The 22,305-nt window shown below is 45.2% G+C and overlaps 1 protein-coding gene across 1 annotated transcript in view; it reads right to left on the bottom strand.

Moving 5' to 3' along the window:
• RAB38 (RAB38, member RAS oncogene family) overlaps positions 1–18,684 on the bottom strand; it is a 34,467-nt gene extending 15,783 nt beyond the window's left edge. The window contains exons 1-2 of the mRNA XM_081860810.1: positions 18,435–18,684; positions 1,231–1,511 (exon numbers count right to left, since the gene is read on the bottom strand). Coding sequence (XP_081716936.1) covers positions 1,231–1,511; positions 18,435–18,642 — 489 coding nt within the window. The 5' untranslated portion in view covers positions 18,643–18,684. The remainder of the gene's footprint in view (positions 1–1,230; positions 1,512–18,434) is intronic.
• Between the last annotated feature and the right edge of the window lie 3,621 nt (positions 18,685–22,305).

Raw genomic sequence — 22,305 nt, forward strand, 5'->3', positions numbered from 1 at the left:
ACAGACTGAATTGTATAATAGTGAGAAGCTCACACGAGCCTGCAACCAGCTATCTGCTGTGCATGTAAAAAAGGGGAATGTAACTCTGCTAAGTAAAGGAACTTGCTAGCACAAGTTAGGAAGGATATTAATAAACAATATATCCTCTTCTGCCACCCTGAGCATTCCTACAAAAAGCAGATATGAGCAGACTTCAGGCTTTCAAGTCTACTTTGCTTTTTACTAGAGCTCTTGAGCTCCAACAGCTGGAGTCAGCTGCAAAATGTTGCCTGGGGATGGTGGAGCCACTTACAAAATGGTGGCTCAGGGTATGGAACAAGTCGCCTATTGGGCTCCATGTGCCATGCACTTGATTTCCATATATATATATATATATATATATATATATATATATATGCAGGTTTTGGTGTCCTCGGGTGTCTTCCCGTGTAAAAGTTGGGGTGTCTAGGCGACGTTTCGACGAGGTCGAAACGTCGCCTAGACACCCCAACTTTTACACGGGAAGACACCCGAGGACACCAAAACCTGCATTCCTGTACCCGTGAAAATCTACGAAAGCAAATATATATATATATATATATAATGCATACAACTCCACAGCCTGAGAACCACTGTGATTTGTGGGAAGGGACCCCAACACTACCATAGTAGACTGGAATTCACAGCTGAGTAGCAGAAGCTATTACAATATAGTAATTTAATTCACAGAAATTGTAAGTGCTTGTCTATGCATGTGTTTAAATTTGATTGGTTGGTAGCTGAATTCCAGAGAGTTCTCTAGTAGTTCTCATGGGATTGGCTAATGCTGGTCACATGGAAGGAGACTCCATTTTACGTGAGGCAAGGTGACTGTGTTTTAGAATCCACTGTGAACACTGCTAAGTTGGATAGAGTGTTGTAGTTCTTCTCTGCTTGAAAGAAAGAGAGCAAAAGCTGCAGGAGAAGATAAAAGTGGAAATCTCTCATAGGAGCTGCAAGTCATGCCTAACTGAGATACAGAAGGCTGAAAGTGCTGAGCTCTGGAAAGAGAAGAAAATACAGTTGTTTGGAAGTTAGAAGAAGAGACTGCAAGCCCATGCTTGGATAAGCATGTGACTGTGAAAATTTTAATTTCCAAAGAAGGGTGTCGGTCATATATATATGATTTGAGCTTCTTAACTGCCATTTTGCTACCCTGACTTCAACCTTATGACGTGTGCAGACCCCTCAAACATCGCAAGGACAAGTTACCTTTGCTGACGTTTCGAACCATCCCACAAAGCCATTCTCTTTGCAGAACTGCTCCATCTTGATGCCGTTGTTCACCAGCAACTCTTTGCCCTGGTCGCATTTGTTTGCCAAGAGAACTGCCGGCACCGGTTTGCCATTGGGGAGGCTCAGCTTAGTGTCCAAATCCTCCTTCCATTTGGTGACCGCTTCAAAGGTTGCCGGCCTCGTCACATCAAAGACGATAAACGCTCCCATAGCTTCTCGGTAATAGACTCGCGTCATGTTCCCAAACCTTTCCTGACCTACAGACGACAAAAACACACACCGTTAAGTGGATGCACACAAAGGAAGATCAATACTGAACAGATGGGGGGAATCTTTTGATTAGTTTGTTTCCTGGATTCAGGCTGGATGCCTGAGAATATAAGCATTGCCTGGATGAATCTCATCCCAGGCTCATCTGGCCAGACTGCTTTGGGAGGTGCTGAGCTCACTGGATGTATTTAAAAGGAAGCTGGTTGCTCATTCATCAGAGATGCTGTAATTGCAAGAATCCTACAGTGAAATGAGGAAATGGCCCAGGACAGCCGATAACCAGGGATGATAAGTACAGTGGTGCCCCGCAAGACGAATGCCTCGCAAGACGGAAAACTCGCTAGACGAAAGAGTTTTCCGTTTTGGAGGTGCTTCGCAAAACGAATTTCCTATGGGCTTGCTTCGCAAGATGAAAATGTCTTGCGAGTTCCTGCAGGTTTTTTCCCTTTCCCCCCCTTTTTCTAAGCCGCTTATCCGCTTATCCGCTTATCCGCTAAGCCGATAAACCGCTAAAAGCCGCTAAAAGCCGCTGAACCGCTAATAGCGCTAATCCGCTAAGCTGTCAATGGGCTTGCTTCGCAAGACGAAAAAACCGCTAGACGAAGAGACTCGCGGAACGGATTCTTTTCGTCTTGCGAGGCACCAATGTATTTGACTGCTTTGATCTGTGGAACTGGCAACCGTGGTGTGCAGTCAGTGGAATAGGGAGGCTAGGCTGGTCACCTAAATATTCCCTTGGTGCCTCCTTCCCAAAGCCCAGGAAGCTTCTGCCCATCTGAAGGAGGGAACAAACATCACCACTCCCAAATTGCCCTTGTAACCTGATGCCGATTGACAGCATGGTGCTTTTTTCATCACTCACTGAAAACCGTTTTTGTTCAGGCAAGCCTATTCAGACATGAATCTCATTTGCAGTACAGTGGTAACCCAGGTTACAGAGGCTTCAGGTTACAGAGGCTTCAGGTTACAGACACTTCAGGTTACATACGCTTCAGGTTACAGACTCCACTAACCCAGAAATAGTACCTCGGGTTAAGAACTTTGCTTCAGGATTAGAACAGAAATCGTGCGGCCGTGCGGCGGCAGCTGGAGGCCCCATTAGCTAAAGTGGTACCTCAGGTTAAGAACAGTTTCAAGTTAAGAATGGACCTCCAGAACAAATTAAGTTCTTAACCCAAGGTACCACTGTATATACATTAAAATCAGTATCATACCACTTTAAATAGCCAGGTCTTCCCCCAAAAAATCTTGGACTGCAGTTTGTCAAGGGTACTGAGCGTGGTTCGGAGACCCCCTTTTTCCTCACAGAGCTAAAATTCCCAGAGTTCCCTGGGAAAAGATATTGGTTGTTAAACCACTCTATTATAGAACCTGAGTCCTGGAGATAGAATTTTGGTCACTCCACTGTCATGATTTAGTAATGGAATATTGGTGGCAGGAACATGGGAGATGTGATGGGAGATGAGAGAGAAAGCGTTGAAGAAGCCCAACAAAAATACAGATGGCCTTATCCAATATACAGAAAATAGGCCAGGTTAGCTCGCCCAAGCAGATCAGGCTGTGAACAGATATTCACTCTACAACAGATCGTTCGAAAAGCTATTACTTGGCAAAACTCATCTGAAAATCAATTCTGTTGGTTGATTCCCACCCCCCTTTTTAAAAAGAATGCAAGCAAGCCTGTCAACACAGTAGTTTGGAGAAGCACTGCTAGATGCATTGAGACACTGAGAAAATTAACCAATGCTTTTTATTATGGAAACAGACAAAAATAATAATACCTGGTATTGGACTGGGTATGTGCTGTGATGCAGCTACTGAGATGAGGCTGAGCTGCTTATTTGCAGTCTGCTCCACTTACAGGATCCTCCCCTGAGAGCAGTTGCTCTCATATACTGAAAGCAAAGGCTCATCTCCCACTCAGCCCCAAGCATGGTATGTGATCTTGGTCAAGACAAAGGTAAATGTCAACATTAGGCACAGATTCAGTACAGAAAAGTTCTGAAATCGTGAGGACTTTATTGGCCCAACAAAGGAAAACACAATAAATTCCTACTATTGCGGAGTGGCAGATGAAGATGATGGATTTTGATGAGTTACAGATAGGTAGCCGTGTTGGTCTGCCATGGTCAAAACAAAATAAAAAAATTCCTTCCAGTAGCACCTTAAAGACCAACTGAGTTAGTTCTAGGTATGAGCTTTCGTGTGCATGCACACTTCTTCAGATGTGTATCTGAAGAAGTGTGCATGCACACGAAAGCTCATACCTAGAACTAACTCAGTTGGTCTTTAAGGTGCTACTGGAAGGAATTTTTTTATTTTGGATTTTGATGAGTTGGCCAAACTGACTTGCAGGATTTGAAATCAGGATGATCAGAAATTCCAGAAAGACTGGAGTAAATTTATTGTCTGTTTAAATGATAACTGTAAAAATTTAAAGACACTAGCAGGACTGAAGTAACTCCTACAATGTAGATAAGTTGTAAAGAGCTAGGGTGCGCGATTGGATTTGATACGGGATACCAGCTGAAGGGAAGGAGGGAAGTTGTAAGCTTGGCAGAACAAAAAGGTTGATATGTTGATCCATGTATTGTTTGAAAAATGTGTAAGGAAAATCATAAAAATTTATTGGGGGGAAAACCACCCAGAAAAGTTCTGAAATCTGTTCTCCAGATTCTGAAACATTTTCTTGCTCTGAGAAAGCCACTTCCGAGCTGGAGAGGAGGTGGGATTGTGGGCCCACGCCCTCTCCACACACTCGGGGGCTGGCTTACAGCCCCCATGAGAATAAGGAAATCCTCGGGCGTGTCAGCTCCCTGCCTAGCCAATCGGCTGGTCAGGGAGGCGTGGCCTGGGCTATTTATGCCTGGCGCGCCTGAGGACTGCCCTCTTTCCGCCTCTCCAGCTGACCAGGTTTCCCACCCTACCCGCCCTTTAGTTGCTCCCCTGACCTTGCTATGGAGCTCGGTTGGTCGCCGTCAAGGGGCCTGGTAGGAATTTTTCCACTTGGCAAATTGGCACTGGCCATTTGTTTTTTTTGCCTACCTCGTAGCAAACGTCACAACTTTCCCGGTATTGGCGGTTAGGCATTGGCAGGGGTATTGTTATGCAAATGAAGTGGGGGAAGGAAGCGCCATCACCTTCCCCCAAGGTAAAAGGGTAGTCTGGTAAAGGATTCCGGGGGGCGTTGCCCTGTCCGAAGCCTGTGGAGGTGTGGGCCCAAGGCACACCTCCGAGCAGTGACACCCAGGGGATCCTAGTTGACGTACTTCAACAGGACTTCCCCCGCAGGTGGTTAACCCTCACTGGTCTTCATGCAATTGGGCTGAAGCCGGTTAGCCGATAGGAACCAATGCCTAAGCCAATACCTCTCAATTCCTGTAATCAATAAAGTTGTGGCCTTTTACACCCATTAACCTTAAATAAAGTGTCCTGTGTCTTTATTTCACAAGGGGGGAGGGGGTCTTGCCACACAAAGAGGCTCATTTGCCATTATGGGTATCCTTTTCAAGAAATCTCCCAAAGAACCCCAAGATTCCATTGGAACACAGCTTGAAAACTCCTGCTTCCATCTCTGAAGCCAAGCAGCAGACTAGCCTGAGCTCTTCCGGGAAGATGGGTTGGAAGGTCGCAACTTTCAGAGTCCAGATCCACCACGCCAATTCCTCTGCTCCCCAACCACATCATGTGTTGTTTCTTCTCCTTCTCCTTCTCCTTCTCCTTCTTCTTCTTCTCCTTCTCCTTCTTCTTCTTCTTCTTCTTCTTCTTCTTCTTCTTCTTCTTCTTCCAAATGCATAATGGCCACAAGCACACAGCCACCAGCTGGCCCATTTATGACACAGACAATATCACAGGTTTGCAACACTGAGCTATTGTTCAGCAGGCTAACATTTCTTTCTTTTTTTAAAAAGAAGGGCACAAATTCATTCACATGATTCAGAAAATCCAAAAGTGAACTTCTGTCTTTGATTATTTCTCTCTTATTTAACACTGCTATCCATTGATGATGCTAAACTCGAAGCATGATCTTTTGGGGGAAAAGTGAAGGTCACGCACGCACACAAAAATGCACACAACTCTTTTGGACCATTTCCTGCATAAGACGCCTTATGATCTTTCTCCACAGCCTAATCAGATGAGCGGCTATATCATGTGTTGTCCAACCACCCTGTGCCTGAGAAGATTCCCTTGTATGCCAGCATACCTCCTTCTAAAAAATTCAATTTATTTTCAGAGCAGTAGCTTACAGCAAGAGAATTTCGCACAGTGAATTTTGCAAGACCTCTGCAGGGAAATGAAGAGGGCTGAAGGATTCTTAGGAGTGAAAAATTTCAAATAAATCTAGCCTTTCCCTTTTGGCTCAAGAGGTCAGAGGTCTGCCAGTCACACACACACACACACACACACACAGAGAGAGGTTCTAAATTCTAGCAGAGAGGAATTGCAAAAGGAAATGGGTGAAGACTCTATATACTAGTTCTGCGCTGAACCTCACCCCAATTTTTTCTTCAAAAATTTCATTCCCTTTAAAAGTGGACTCCCCCCACCCGCGCCTCTTTTACAGTCATACCTCGGGTTAAATATGCTTCGAGTTGAGCGCATTCGAGTTGCGCTCCTCGGCAACCTGGAAGTAACGAGCGCATTACTTCTGGGTTTCACCGCTTGCGCATGCGCAGACGCTCAAAATGATGTCCCACGCATGCGCAGAAGCGGCAAAAAGTGATGCACACGTGCGCAGACGTGCCGTCACTAGTTACATTTACCTCTAGATGTGAACCCGGCTCCGGAACGGATCCCGTTTGTATGTAGAGGTACCACTGTATATGGAAGGGGACAGAACGGAGTGGACAGGCCTCTATATGGTGCTATGTGTTCAATCTGGAAAGTGCTTCTGGGCTGCAAGTCTGCCCACAAACAGCCCCAGTCTACTGTGAGTGAGCATGGGATTTTTAAACACCTGTGAGCAGAAAATAAGATATGGTCATTCCTCGGGTTACAGACGCTTCAGGTCGTGCGTTTTCGGGTTGTGCACTGCACCGAACCCGGAAGTACCGGTATGGGTTACTTCTGGGTTTCGGCGCTCGCGCATGCGCAAAAACACTAAATCGTGCAGATGCGGTGCTGCGGGTTGCGAATGCTGTGGGTTGTGAACGTGCCTCCCGCATGGATCACGTTTGCGACCCAAGCCTCCACTGTATCTCGTTTAGTTCATGAAACCCAATATCCCACCACCATCATGTTCCCCTCTTCCCTTTTCAGAGGCATCTTTGAATGAGAGCCAGTGTGGTGTAGTGGTTAAGAGCGGTAGTCTCGTAATCTGGTGAACCGGGTTCGTGTCTCTGCTCCTCCACATGCAGCTGCTGGGTGACCTTGGGCCAGTCACACTTCTCTGAAGTCTCTGAGCCCCACTCACCTCACAGAGTGTTTGTTGTGGGGGAGGAAGGAAAAGGATAATGTTCACCGCTTTGAGACTCCTTCGGGTAGTGATAAGGCGGGATATCAAATCCAAACTCTTCTTCTACCCCCTATGCCCTTTGAACGGTTGAAATAAAGACCATGTGAACTTTCAGTGAAGCCTTACCATTTATCTTCCTAAGGGTGCCACATGGAAGATGGAGCAAGCTTGTTTTCTCCTGCTCTGGAAGGTAGGACCTGAACCAATGACTTCAAGTTTCAGGACAGGAAATTCTGACTCAACATCAGGAAGAACTTTCTGAGGGAACAGACTCCCTCAGGAGGTGTTGGACTCTCCTCCACTGGAGGTTTTTAAGCAGAGATTGGACGGCCATCCCTCATGGATGCTTTCATTGAGATTTCTGCATTGAAGGGGCTGGACTAGATGTGCCTTGGGGTCCCTTTCAACTCTTCAATTCTATGATTCTGTTATCCTTAACTTCTCCACCCCTGGCACGCTGAATGAATTGAACTGATTCTTCACATAGGTTTCCCGCTGTCATGGCTAGCTCAGCCTCTTGAGAGGGAGGGTGTGGCAATCTCAAGAGATTCCAAATGCCTGTAGTGGAGGATCAAAATAGTTCCACCCTTCCACTATCGAAACCAGGGAAAGTCTTCCAGAGTAAGCCCCTTGACGTGAACTGCAGTCGTTTTGCTCTTCTTGTAGGTGCCAAGGAGATTCAGAGACTTATTTTCAGGGGTTGTACTAGGAAATACCCATATTCAGGGTAGTTCCACTGAAAGCAATGGGGCCACATCCATGCCATAGATTTAAAACACTCTCACCTAGTTTGTTATCAAACATGTTAGTCTTCCCCCAAAGAATCCCAGAAGTTGTAATTTGTTAAGGGTGCTGCCCCTCAAAGAGCTCTAGTTTGCAGCACCCTTAGCAAACTACAGCTCCCAAGAATCTTGGAGGGAAGCCATGTCTGTTAGAATGGCAAAAGAATGCTTTTAATATATTACTAACTTAAGGTGAAGAGGTAAAGGACCCCTGGAGGGTTAAGTCCAGTCAAAGGCGACTATGGGGTTGGGGCGCTCATCTCACTTTCAGGCCGAGGGAACTGGTGTTTGTCCACAGACAGCTTTCCGGGTCATGTGGCCAGCATGACTAAACCCCTTCTGGTGCAACAAAACACCATGACTGAAGCCAGAGCGCACAGAAACACCGTTTACCTTCCTGCCGCAGCGGTACCTATTTATCTACTTGCACTAGTGTGCTTTTGAACTGCTAGGTTGGCAGGAGCTGGGACCGAGCAACGGGAGCTCACCCCGTAGTGGGGATTCGAACTGCTGACCTTCCAATTGGCAAGCCCAAGAGCCTCAGTGGTTCAGACCACAGCGCCATCCACATCCCATTCTTACTACCCTAATGGTTGGCCATATTATTTTTTTACTGTTTAAAAATTGCATTTTATTCCCATTTAATACTGTGAGATGCTTTGCGTTGACTTTTCTTTTTTGCTTTGAAAAGGCAGAGTTTAAGTGCCTAAATAAATAAAACAAAACAGATAACCTGTGAGCTTCCCAGTGGATGGCTCCCCATGTGTCACAACACAACCTCTGGTGCTTGGATGCTGAGGGCATTGTTCATGAACCACAGCATGTTCCCAATTGCGAGAGGTAAGGAAGAAAACCCCTCCCCCATTTTACGAAAAGAGGCCTCTGTCAGGGGACTGTGACCAAGAAAGCGCCATGACTATCTCACTTTTGCATGCAACCCCTGTTTGCGCTCCAGAAAAGGTACACTCTAATGCTCTCCACACTAATGCATAATAATACTCATATTTTCCTTACAGTCTTTCTAAGCCCTTGAAGAGTATCTCTGGGTTCCCAAAGGCTTCTGTTTTTGAAGGGGAAACTGGCAGGCATGGAAAATGAACCTATCCATTCATTACAGAGGCTGGCTTCCATGTGAGGCACAGAGATTAAAATGCTTAGAAGAGGAAGATGAAAAAGAGAGAGACTTGTCATTAACATACACACTAGTATTTAGACTGCGCATGCTAATACTAAGTATTCTCACTCAACTTGAGCTAGTGGGATGTCTAAACTGTTAATACCCATCCCACATCCCGTGTGATTGCGGTTGAAAATCTCTTCCCCATGGTCTTTTAACCAATTAATCAACTACTGAATCAATTCAATGTAAATTCATTTCCATAGTACTGGAATCTTAATAGAGTTGCCTTTTGAGATATCAACGGAAGATTAAGATAAGCTGCAATTTAATTAACAAAAGCAATCCCTTAGATGCAAAGGACATCTTTGATATTCTCTTTTCTGTTTTCTATTACAGCAGAACCAAATTAACCTCAACTTCCCGCAGCAACCACCCCAAATAATGACCAAAAATTGGATTGTCCGACCTAACCAATTATTTAGATGACTGACCATTTAGCTAAATTTAATGTTTGTACTGTACTGATGAAAGCTTATAGCCCTACAAAAGTAATGTATATACTGTATCTGAGTCAGTTAGTAGCCAAAAATTTAATGAACTGGTTCAGCATTTTGTAAACAAGCATTAGAAAGCCTGACTAGAAAGCCAACTAGGACAGAATCTGGCAAGTTTACTTTTAAGCATTCCTTGAGAATGATTAATCCTGGTTTGCAAGAAACAATGGCTACTTAAACTAGCCAGCTTCATAACCCATGGTTTGAAGTTGGCTTGTTAAGCAACGAACCATTGCTTGATTTAAGCCCGTATTCACAGCCAACATCCTTTGTAACTGCAAGTAAGCTCAGCAGAGGTCATTGTCTCACACAGCTTGAAGGAGGATAGAGGAGTGTGTAAAACTGATACTTCAATGAGGTTCATCCACATAGTGCTAACCACGGTTTAGAACCATGCTAACCATGATTTAGAACCACATGCAAACCAGCCAAATAATACTAAATGAGATCTTGGTGTGAGACAGTGACTCAAGTCAATTCAGATATCACATCAAACCATGGTCTGTGCTTACCATACTTTAGAAAACCAACCACGGTGTTCCATGTTCCAACATAGCTCACCTGTAATGTGAAGTCCATTAAGTCTTACGCAAAGAAGACTTGTGTATGTGTACTCTCTCCTCCCATCTCTGTCCCTTCTCGTTTTCTATATTCTGCATTACTTCTGTTTTTGTGGGAAAACATACCGTATTTTTTGCTCTATAAGACTCACTTTTCCCTTCCTAAAAAGTAAGGGGAAATGTGTGTGCGTCTTATGGGGTGAATGCAGGCTGTGCAGCTATCCCAGAAGCCAGAACAGCAAGAGGGATTGCTGCTTTCGCTGTGCAGCGATCCCTGTTGTTGTTCTGGCTTCTGAGATTCAGAATATTTTTTTTTCTTGTTTTCCTCCTCCAAAAACTAGATGCGTCTTATAGAACGAAAAATACGGTAGTTTGTTATTATATCAGAAACAGTAAGCTGTGGTTGGCCCAGCTCTGATGTAATAACAAAGTATGATTTCCACAAATCATAAGTGTTTTGTGCATGAGAGAGAGAGAGAGAGAGAGAGAGAGAGAGAGAGAGAGACAGAGAAGGGAAGGGTTCATACATTTGTGCATGTGTGCGCGCACACACATGAGTTTGCAATCCTTAACAACCACTCCCCATTGCATGTGGCCAAAAACATTGCCCACTCCTAGTTTAGCAAAACTCTGCTCTTGCAAATACAGTGCAGTAATTCTTTCTGCCCTGTGGCATAATTCAAAGGCTGTGCAGCTCATTAAAACCCAGAGCATTTTTTATAATTACTTCCAAATCTTTAGCGATCTGCCTGAAAGCTACATCATATGATCTTCCAGCACATGATTTGTTGTACTAGTCTTCCTTGCACAAATTGGAAGGGTTGTAAAATCATGGGGAAAGGGCCTTAGCTCAGCGGTAGAACATCTGTTTTGATTCAAAAGGCCCCATTTTCAACCCTCCGAGCTGCTATAGGTCAGTGTAGATCATATTAAGCTGGATAAAATGGTCTGATTCAGTGTAAGGCAGCTTCCTATGTGTCTATGATGCTGGCCCTTTAGATATTATCCAACTTATAAAAGAGAGCATTTTAACAGCACTGCTATTCTAATGCATTCAGGTTGTTAACATTTGCTACAATTCCCCCCAATAATAGTAATCATGCTAACACTAGAACTCCCAGTACGTCTCTGAGCACAATTCAAAGTATTGGTGCTGACCTTTACAGCCCTAAACGGCCTTGGTCCTGTATACCTGAAGGAGCGTCTCCACCCCCACTGAGGTCCAGCTCCGAGGGCCTTCTGGCGGTTCCCTTACTGCAAGAAACCAGGCAGAAGGCCTTCTTGGTGGTGGTGCCTGTCCTGTGGAACGCCCTCCCATCAGATGTCAAGGAAATAAACAACTACAGTGGTACCTCGGCTTAAGTACTTAATTCGTTCCGGAGGTCCGTTCTTAACCTGAAACTGTTCTTAACCTGAAGCACCACTTTAGCTAATGGAGCCTCCTGCTGCTGCCGTGCTGCCGGAGCACGATTTCTGTTCTCATCCTGAAGCAAAGTTCTTAACCCGAGGTAATATTTCTGGGTTAGCGGATTCTGTAACCTGAAGCGTATGTAACCTGAAAGGTATGTAACCCGAGATACCACTGTATCTGACTTTTAGAAGACATCTGAAGGCAGCCCTGTTTGGGGAATTTTTTAATGTTTGATGTTTTATTCTGTTTTTAATATTCTGTTGGCAGCCGTCAGAGTGGCTGGGGAAACCCAGTCAGATGGGTGGGGTATAAATAATAATTATTATTATTATTATTATTATTATTATTATTATTATTATTATTATTATCACCACCACCATCATTGGCATACAATGAAGCTGAATGCTGGAAGGTTCAAATGAAGGAATATACTTCATGCAGCACATAGCTAAACTAGGGAACTTGCTCCCACAGGAGACAAGTGATCTCCACCAACTTAGATGGTTTTAAGACAAACTCATGGAGAGTAAGTCTGTCAATGGTCGCTAGTAGCCATGATGACTATGTTCTGCCTCCATGGACGAAAGCAGCATTGCTTCTGAATACCACTTTCTGGAAACCTCAAGAGGGGAAAGTGAGTTTGTGTTCAGGTCCTGCTTGTGGGTTTCCCACAGGCATCTGGTTGGCCTCCACGAGAAGAGGATGCTGGACTAGATGGGCCAAGGGCCTGATCCAGCAGGCTCTTCTTACAAGTTACGATTTCCAAACACCATAAGCAAGTGCAAATGCAAGCTACTATCCTGCACTTTTGCATGCAGAGATAAGATGCCCATTTTCTGTTATGTTGGTGGCATGGGAGCTGACAGTGCAGTGGGGCTCTTTATTTTTGCCCGATTGCAAGAGAGGAGCCCAAGATGGTCAGGTGGAGTCCAAAGAAGGCTGGTCTGCATGGGAAAATGGGACACTGGCTTTGGCTCCGCCTACTGTTGGTCTCATGGACTGCAAGAAGATCAAACCTCTCCATTCTGAAGGAAATCAGCCCTGAGTGCTCACTGGAAGGACAGATCCTGAAGCTGAGACTCCAATACTTTGGCCACCTCATGAGAAGAGAAGACTCCCTGGAAAAGACGCTGATGTTGGGAAAGATGGAGGGCACAAGGAAAAGGGGATGACAGAGGACGAGATGGTTGGACAGTGTTCTCGAAGCTACCAGCATGAGTTTGACCAAGCTGCGGGAGGCAGTGCTCTGGTCCATGGGGTCACGAAGAGTCAGACACGACTAAATGACTAAACAACAACAACAACAAACTGTTGGTCTCCCACATCTCCCTGCATACCAGCCTCCATTAGAACAGTCAACAGTGTGGCTCCTCCCTACGTGAATAATTTCCATGGGCAGGGCAACAGCGGAATAGGAATAGGCAACTAGGCGAACTCCTCCTATGTAGCCAGAGATTTCATTTAGGAACCCAATGATGAGGGAAGGAGTTCCATGGTAGCCGCCAGTGCAATGTAAGAAGAATGCTAAAGACTTAGCACTAGTGCAGGATTCTAGAGGTACAGAGGCAGTTTAACAAGCCAGGTATGTGTGCACAATGTCAAAGGGATGAGATGCAAATGGCATCATTGCATAATTATTGTTCGTATCGGCCCTGCCAAATGCGCAGCACAAGCACCTAAAATCCTTTAATTCCAAAAGAACGTTAGGAATTTTATTTCCCTGGTCTCGTTTTATGTAATTCTAGGGAGAGACGGGGTGGGGGAATCAGTAAGAGTAGAGTTTAAAGAAATTAAACCTGTAGCTACATATGTATTATTGAATGAATGAATGAACTTTATTACGGTCTCAGACCAGGTTTAAAAAGCATATAGATAAAATAGCAGTTAGGATTTTTTTTAACCGATAAGGCATAGGATAAAACATCTGGATAAAATACAGGATTAGACACGGATAGTGGATGGATGAAAAACTGATAATTAAAACAAATAAGAACTAAAAACAAACAAGGACACGCAGTTAAAACAACTGTGAGAGCAAAAGAACTAAAAGATTCGCAGTTAAAGCAACTATAAGAGGCTGCAGAGTAAAAGCCTCTTAAATAGAGGACACTCACAACATTAAAAACTGCTGTGCAGATATGGTTAAAACAGACAATTAAAACAATGTACATCACTAAATTTAGCAGCAATGTACAACTATAAACTGACTCAGGGAGTTGACTCAGAATCATCCATGAAGCCGTGTTTGGGGCTTTTCATGCCAGACTATTTTGAGTTGGGCAATGGTCTTTTATTTATTTATTTATTTATTTATTTATTTATTTGCTTGCTTGCTTGCTTGCTTGCTTGCTTGCTTGCTTGCTTGCTTGCTTGCAAAAGCCTTATCTGAGGAATACTGGATTATAGGTTGTTGTTGTTTTCGTAGAGGCAGTTACTGCATGCCTCTAAAACATATTTTTCTTGACATGGTACCGAAGGAATGGCCAGAGGTCCAGTTGGGAGAGAAAGAGAATCCTTACAGCAAAACGGAAAAACCGCTTAAAAAAAAAAAGTAGAACAAATTGTTTTAAAAACAACAACTATCGGATATACAAATATTTCAATGACAATTCTGTAATAAGCCAAAGCACTACAATATATTGTGACATGTGATGCAGACCCCGAGGTCTTGTGCATCGGTGGCCTAAAACAAGATATTAAGCATAAGAATTCTGTAGAATGCATGAACAGAGCAACACTGGCAAGAGTGGCAAGTAAAGTCAACACACCAAATTAAAAGCAGAAACTACAAAGTACAGTGGTACTTTGCTTGTCGAACAGCTTGGCTCTCAAACAAATCGGCTCCTGGACGCAGCAAACCTGGAAGTAAGTGTTCTGGTTTGCGAACATTTTTCAGAAGCCGAACGTCCAACACGGCTTCTGCTTGAGTGCAGGAAGCTCCTGCAGCCAATCGGAAGCCAAGCCTTGGTTTTTGAACGGTTTCGGGAATCAAACGGACTCCCGGAACGGATAAAGTTCGAGAACCAAGATACCACTGTAATACGCTTTATGCATGAAGTTTCCTATATAAGTGGGAGTGGCAGGTATGACAGGGCTGTAGAGCTGATTCTCAACACAGGTGTTGCTGCAGCATCCCTGGATAGTGCAGAGGTGAGTTCAGGGCTGTCCCAAAGACCACTCCAGTACTTCCCCCACTGCAAATGTACATCCCCAACCTCAGCACCATCCTGCCCATCCAGGTAAGCTTCAGCAGACCCAGTTCAGGAGGCAGACACGGACCATTCCTATATTTAGCCAGTGTGGTGTAGTGGTTAAGAGCGGTGGACTCGTAATCTGGTGAAACGGGTTCGATTCCCCGCTCCTCCACATGCAGCTGCTGGGTGACCGTGGGCTAGTCACACTTCTTTGAAGTCTCTCAGCCCCACTCACATCACAGAGTGTTTGTTGTGGGGGAGGAAGGGAAAGGAGAATGTTAGCTGCTTTGAGACTCCTTAAAGGGAGTGAAAGGTGGAATATGAAATCCAAACTCTTCTTCTTCTTAAGGGCCAAAGGCAACTGGTTTTTAATTTTTTGCAACAATGTACTGCAGCAATTTGGCCTAGAACATGATGATCGCCGAAGAATCCATTTATCCGATGGCTATTTTATTGCAATAAAAATGTTCGTGAACTCGTGCTTTTTCCTTGGTTGCTAGAGAAGTGGTTGGAGCAAAATGAGGGCGGCAGCTAAAAAGCATGTGACTTTTGTAAAGATTCTGATCATGCAGAGAGCCTATGCTCTTGGGCATGCTTCAGCTCTATCAAATGGGTCGGTGGCTGGGCAGAAGCTCAGCATTCTTTGAAATGTGCCCCCTGGCTGTGCAAGCCTAGGCAGAGCCAATAGCTCAATTCAGTGGGGCTCATTCTCTAGTCTAGAGCAGCAGTTGAGGACTCCAGCCGCACAAAGTGCTGCAAACACAGGTTCGTCCCCATTTGCACATTGTACTTTCAAGGGCACACCTGACATTTCGTAGCCGTGCATCTAGGAAACATAAACGGGTTGCATCCAGAGTTGCCTAGAGAGGGTCTCCACTACTTGGATGTTCCTGTGGGTGGAGAGGGGGGAGTGATAATCATCAGTTGCTCCTGCAGATCCCTAACAGAGACCCCTTTGGAGCAGGATAGAAGGTAGAAACCATCTGAAATGATCTATTCTCTCCCTCCGGTGGAAGCCCCAGATGTTGGATCCATAGTTGGTTGGCTGGTTGGCTTCCATATGTCTCGGGGGACAATAGAGGAGCCTTTGGGAGCATACCTGCAGGGACAGATGAAGTCATCTGGTTTCCTTGTTATCATTGCTTTTTACAGAATGCGCATCATGCTTGACAGAGGCTGTTTTTGTGCACCACAGTAAAGCCATAGTAAATTGTTATTTGAAAATGCTCCTTCCCTAGTACAAGCAACAAACCATGGTTTAGCGTTACATCTAACCCAGAAGTCATGGTGAAGCTGAGGTTTGTTCCTGGCTTATCAGTTTGTGGGGAACTTCCAAACTGTCATTATTTTCAGGTGGGATTCAGTCAGGTACAGGCAAACTGAGGTTGCACAATTAAAGTTGGTTTGGAGCTCTTGTGCAACAAACCCGCTTCCCAAAAAACAGCAAGATTTTTGAGAGAAGGAAAGTGACAGGAAAATACACTTGCTGACGTAATGTCATCTAACTTTCCCCCAAACAAATTGAGAGTGGATGCTCAGCAAAAAGTTGCTTTTGGACCTCTCCACAAGCAAATCAGGTTGCCTGGAAGAGACCATGGTTTGGAGTAAAGCAATCCACAATCCCACTAAACTAGGGTTTGTGCTCCTACTTGTACTAGGGGAGAAATGAAGTGGGAGCGATCTCTGCATTCACGGTAAGATGTTTAACTATTGTTTATTGTGACATATGAATACAGCGGGTGGATGCGGGTGGTGCTGTGGTTTAAGCCACTAAGCCTAGGACTTGCCGATCAGAAGGTTGGCGGTTCGAATCCCCGCAAAAGAGTGAGCTCCTGTTGTTCAGTCCCTGCTCCTGCCAACCTAGCAGTTCGAAAGCACGTCAAAGTGCAAGTAGATAAATTTGTACCGCTCTGGCGGGAAGGTAAACACCATTTCCATGCACTCCTCTGGTTCGCCAGAAGCAGCTTAGTCATGCTGGCCACTTGACCCGGAAGCTGTACCCCGGCTCCCTCAGCCTGTAAAGCGAGATGAGCGCCGCAACCCCAGAGTCGGCCACGACTGGACCTAACGGCCAGGGGTCCCTTTACCTTTACCCATGAATACAGCTAGAATAATGGGTGCAAAAGGAAGGCCTCTGCATCAAAGAGTTTGCATTCTAAAAGCAACATCCAACCAAGATTAAGCATTCCTAATTTCAAAGGAAGAGATGATGCATATACTTAAGGTTGCAATTCAGGTAGGTAGCTGTGTTGGTCTGATGCAGTTAAAGTTTGTTCTAGGTATAAGCTTTTGTGTGCATGCACATTTCTTCAGATACACTGGACAACAAACTTAGTTGGTCTCTAAGGTGCTACTGGACTATTTTTTAATTTTTTATTAAGGTTGCAATGTTACACACACTTATCTGGGAGTAAGTGTCATTTAACTCAATTGGCCTTACCTTAGAGTAGAGATATCTAGATATCTGGATTCCTACTGAAATCAATGGAAATTTGGATGGAGGTGTGTGATTTAAACAGTTACATAAAGAATCTATAACCCAATATTTGTTGAGGGATGATATTCCTGAAACTACCAAGATTGTTTCGGGATACTTAGCCGGGATTTTTAAAGCTAAATCTAAAGTTGTCTGATATATTCAGCAGTGGCTACCGAGCCTTTTATATATTTTATGTGTTTGGATTCTTAATGTATTTGGATGACTTTGTATGCCTTTATTGTTTAAACTTATGCCAATAAAGGTTAAAAACAACAACATCGGTTTGAGGTTTCAAAGGTTGAGGTTTTTTTGTTTTGTTTTGCTCCTGTAATAACTATTGAATAAATATTTGAAAACAGAGTCTCATAGAACTGCCCACAGTTACAGCACTTTTAAAGTCTCGTGGATTCCGGGCAGGGAGTTACATGCATTAAATCTCTCCAATGAAAACCAGCAGGGGCTTAAAAATGTTTAACTCTGGCTAGACTCTTTCCATTAATTAATTAATTAATTAATTAATTAATTAATGGCCGACCCAGCCAAATTAAATCCCACTGATTTCAATGTGCTGAACTTGAAAGTGTTTTAAGACATGCATGGAACTCATGGGCCTTACACCGGAGTAGACCGCATAAGCTCAGCTTCTTAACTAAAGTAAACAAGACTTAGAATTGCAAGAAGGCTGAAATCCTGACACAGTGGTCACACTCGACTCTGTGGGACTACCGATTCAACCGAGCTGTATCACGCCCATAAGTTTGGAACACAGCTCCTGAACCGGAGTTGGAAAATGCTTCCAGCCTGCAAACCCTACAGCATACTTAATAATAATTTTATTATTACTTCCTTGAGGGCAACAGGATCACAGAGTAAACATGCCATGTTTTTGGCTGGGATCCTCGCCCTCGGAGACCCAACGCACTTCAGTGGAGCCATGAACATTGATCCCAATGGGTCTCCTCTGAGTAGGGCTTAGCAGGCTCCGACCAGAGTGTTTAGAAGGCAGCTTCTGAGCGCGTCTACTATTATCACTCCACGCAATTCCACGCCCGGCCCTGAAGGCAAGGAAGAACTGGCCTCACCCCCCCCCCCAGTAGAGGGACCCATCTCTACTCCTGACTCGCATGCCACACACCCGTGCCTGGAGCACCTACTCCAAGAGAGTGGGGAGACCAACCTCCTCGCCTCTCCCCTCTTGCTCCTGGCGCACCCAGCCCGGATCAGTGGAGAGACTTATCTCTACCTCTTCCCCTGACTCCCACCTCCAACCCCCTGCGCACCCACCCCGTGTCAAAAGGCGGACCTACCTTTGCTCCTCGCTCCCCCCTCCCATCACCCCCCCCACACACACTCACCCGCGATGTCCCACAGCTGCAGCCGCACCACCGTCTCCGGGTCCCAGCTGAGCACCTTGAGCGCGAAGTCCACGCCGATGGTGGCGCGGTAGTGCGGCGAGAAGTTCTGGTGGACGTAGCGCTTGATGATGCTGGTCTTGCCCACGCCCAGGTCGCCGATGACCAGCAGCTTGTAGAGGCGCTCCTTCTGGCCGGCCGGCTTCTGCATCGCCCTCCTCGCCGCCGCCGCCGCCTCCTCCTCCGACGGCGCGGCCGAGGCGCTGCGCAGCGAGCTGCCTGGCGCGCCGGTCCTGGGATCTGCTCGCGAGCTCGCCAGGGAGAAGGGGAAGACAGGCCGAGGGGGAGGGCCCAGAGGCGGGCGAGGGTGGGGTGGAGGGTGGGGAGACACCCCTTGGCAAGCGAGCGAAAGAGCGGCCCATGGTCGTCGCAAAAGGTGGCTTCAAAGCATCCCCAACCGAGGGAACAGCGGCGAGAAGTTTTGGCAAAGTTTGGCGCGACTTTTTTTAATGCTTCGTGCGGATCAGACGCAGCAGCCTGGGAAAACTGCCTTAAGGACGTAAGACGAGCCCTGCTGGATCAGCCCATCTCGATCTCGTCCAGTATCCTGGACTCACCGGGGTAGACCAGACGCATCTTCTGGGAAGTCTACCAGTAGGAGCTGAGAGCAGGACTTCTGTAGTTTCCAGAAACTGCTGTTCATAAGCGTTGCTGCCTCCGATCAGGGGTGCTAAGCCAACTTGAATAAAATATTTTTGGGGGAGGGGGCAGGTAAGCCTCGCCCTGTGTACTTGATCCCATGATACTGTCCATGCACACCATTTGAATGGCAATGTCTATCAACTGGGGGGCCCTCAAATATTTTATGGGGGGGGCAAAGGGATCTCAGCCCCTAGGTGTTGGGTCCTATGCCATGGATAGCCTTCTCCTCCCTTCATTTGTCTAATTCTCTTTTAGCCTAGTGGCCGTCACTGCCAATCCTGTGGCAGTGAGTTCCATTGTTTTAACTACCCGCTGCGCTACGGGCCCGCTTTTATCTGCCTTGAATCTTTCAAGATCCGCTTTCATCGGATGTCCGCAAGTTCTAGAGCTGTGAGAGAGGGAGGAAAAACTCTTCTTTATCCACTTTTCCCATGCCGTGCCGAATGTTAGGTTTATATATCATGACGCCTCTTCTCTAAAATTAAAAAGTCTGCAACTTTGTACAGTGGTACCTCGGGTTACATACGCTTCAGGTTACAGACTCCGCTAAACCCAGAAATAGTGCTTCGGGTTAAGAACTTTGCTTCAGGATGAGAACAGAAATTGTGCTCCGGCAGCGTGGCGGCAGCAGGAGGCCCCATTAGCTAAACTGGTGCTTCAGGTTAAGAACAGTTTCAGGTTAAGAACGGACCTCTGGAATGAATTAAGTACTTAACCTGAGGTACCACTCTACTTCCTTTGTGGTTTATTGTGAAGAGGCACTGTTAAGCCAATCTGGAGATTGTAGCTCTGTGAACCTTCTGCAGGCAAATCAGGTGATGTACCATTGAGTTTCCTTGCAAACTCCCAGAGGATCGCACTGCAAAGGGCAGACAACCTCTCACAACTCCCCTGCAAGATTGATTAGGTGGGGAGATACGAACAAACTCGTAATGGAGATTTACTTGAAAATTCAATTGTGGTTCTCTTTTTACAAGAGGGCATATTTAGAAGCTGCTGGCCTCATATTCGTACCACACTCTGTTTTCTTACACACAGTTGAGGACCTAGCAATTTAGCCAAAGCTGTATTCCCTACATGGTAAATATTCAATTGCCATTAGATCCGACAATGCACCTTTTTCGTCCCTGAAAAATGGCAAGTACTGGCGTGGAACCTCTTAGCAAGGCTCCCCACCCCCCTCCAGCACCCCCGCCCCCATGCAATCAAGTCTTTCGAAATATAAATGGCTCTATAAACAATGGAAGTTAATTTTATTAATGAAATGAGCCTGCTTATCAAAGATCCAGTTCTCAGTGTTAGGTAAAGCTTAGTACCCAGTAGAAATACATACTAGTGAACTGGCTCCCTTTTTAATGGCCAACGATTGTATCTTCAGTTAGGTGTGCAGAATAAATCTGTTTTACTGTTTATTTTTTGCACATTTGGAAGATCTGTGATATGGAAGATCTCTCTCTCTCTTCTGGAAACAAAGAGGCATTTTCTCTTGTAGTGAATATCGTCGCAAACGTTAGTAATAGTAGTTGTAATAAACACACAATTAAGTGGCTAGTTTTCTAGGAAAGGAGAAAGTCCCATTGAAGAAGAAGAAGAGTTTGGATTTGATATCCCGCTTTATCACTCCCCGAAGGAGTCTCAAAGCGGCTAACAGTCTCCTTTCCCTTCCTCCCCCACAACAAACACTCTGTGAGGTGAGTGGGGCTGAGAGACTTCAGAGAAGTGTGACTGGCCCAAGGTCACCCAGCAGCTGCATGTGGAGGAGCGGGGAAGCGAACCCGGTTCACCAGATTACGAGTCCACCGCTCTTAACCACTACACCACACTGGCTCCCATTGAGCCTACATTTGATTCTGCCATATACATACAAACAAGGCCTCTGTGTGTGTGTGTGTGTGTGTGTGTGTGTGTGTGTGTGTGTTGTCACTCAAGTCCCCTTTACACATGGCACTTACTAAGCTCTATGCAACTCAGCATCCTGAAACAAACCAAACAAGTGCATTATCTCTCTGCGGCAAGATAGATTTAATCAATTCATTTGGGTTAGGCTTCATCGTATTTCAATCAAAACATTCCTGGGGTGAAAGGACTGTTGAGTCATCAAACTTGTCTGCCTGTAGTGTGATGGTTCTTGACTCACTAAATACCCACTTTACTGATTGGCTGAGAGACAAAGAATTTGCATAAATAAATATACAACAGGTCTGTTATACAATCCCAAGAGGCAATTATTCTACTTTGGGAGTTGGTGCTGGAAAGATCTATGTCCTTGCCCTGAGAGTTATATTTTTATTAATCATTTCACTGATTTTTAAAAAATTATTCTTAAAACAAAAAGCAAGCAAGGAAACAAAACCATCAAAGCACAAAGCAAGTCAATTAGAAGTCAGTGGGTTGTTGTTTTTACCAACTTACGGCGGCCTGTATTTGCATGGAAAGAGGATTACGTTGGACTAGAGCAGTTTAATTCTATCCTGCTTCATAGTTCATTTTCTGGAGAAGGGGGAAACACACACACACACACACACACACACACACACAACCTGGTGAATTTTGAAAAAGCACTGGGACTTATTTAGTTATACAATAAATGGACTTTGCACATAATGGGTTCCCTTGTCATATGCCTTTTCATGGGTTGATGTGGCCAGCCGCTCATCCGGTTTAGTTCCAGCAAGACTTAGGCCTCTGTTGTAACCCTCAGACATGAATGTGGTTCTTCTTCAGACTTCCCAGTGGATTTGAAGACTGTGGCTGCACACACACACACACACACACACACACACCATACTTCTAAAGCACTTGGCTATCAAAGTATGGTGGGAACTGTAGTACGTTAGGTGTGCTGAGAATTGTCTTGATGTGGGGGTAAACTACAGTTCCCAGGATTCATTGGAGCTGCGAGCTTTAAACGCATAGTGTGTATGCAGCCTGTAGGTGGGGATGCATATAATTCAGCTTTGTCAAATTGTCTGGGTAGCTCAGTGTGGTGCTGATAAGGCCAAGGTTGCTGGTTCGATCCCCACATGGGACAGCTGCATTATCCTGCATTGCAGGGAGTTGGACAAGATGATCCTCAGGATCCCTTCCAGCTCTATGATTCTATTTTTCAAAATAAATTTTATTTTCAGATTTTCTCATTTTACAGAACATATCAGATAATCTTTTAATACAT

Source organism: Podarcis erhardii, assembly GCF_964252035.2.
Source record: "Podarcis erhardii genome assembly, chromosome: 4".
NCBI lineage: Eukaryota > Metazoa > Chordata > Lepidosauria > Squamata > Lacertidae > Podarcis > Podarcis erhardii.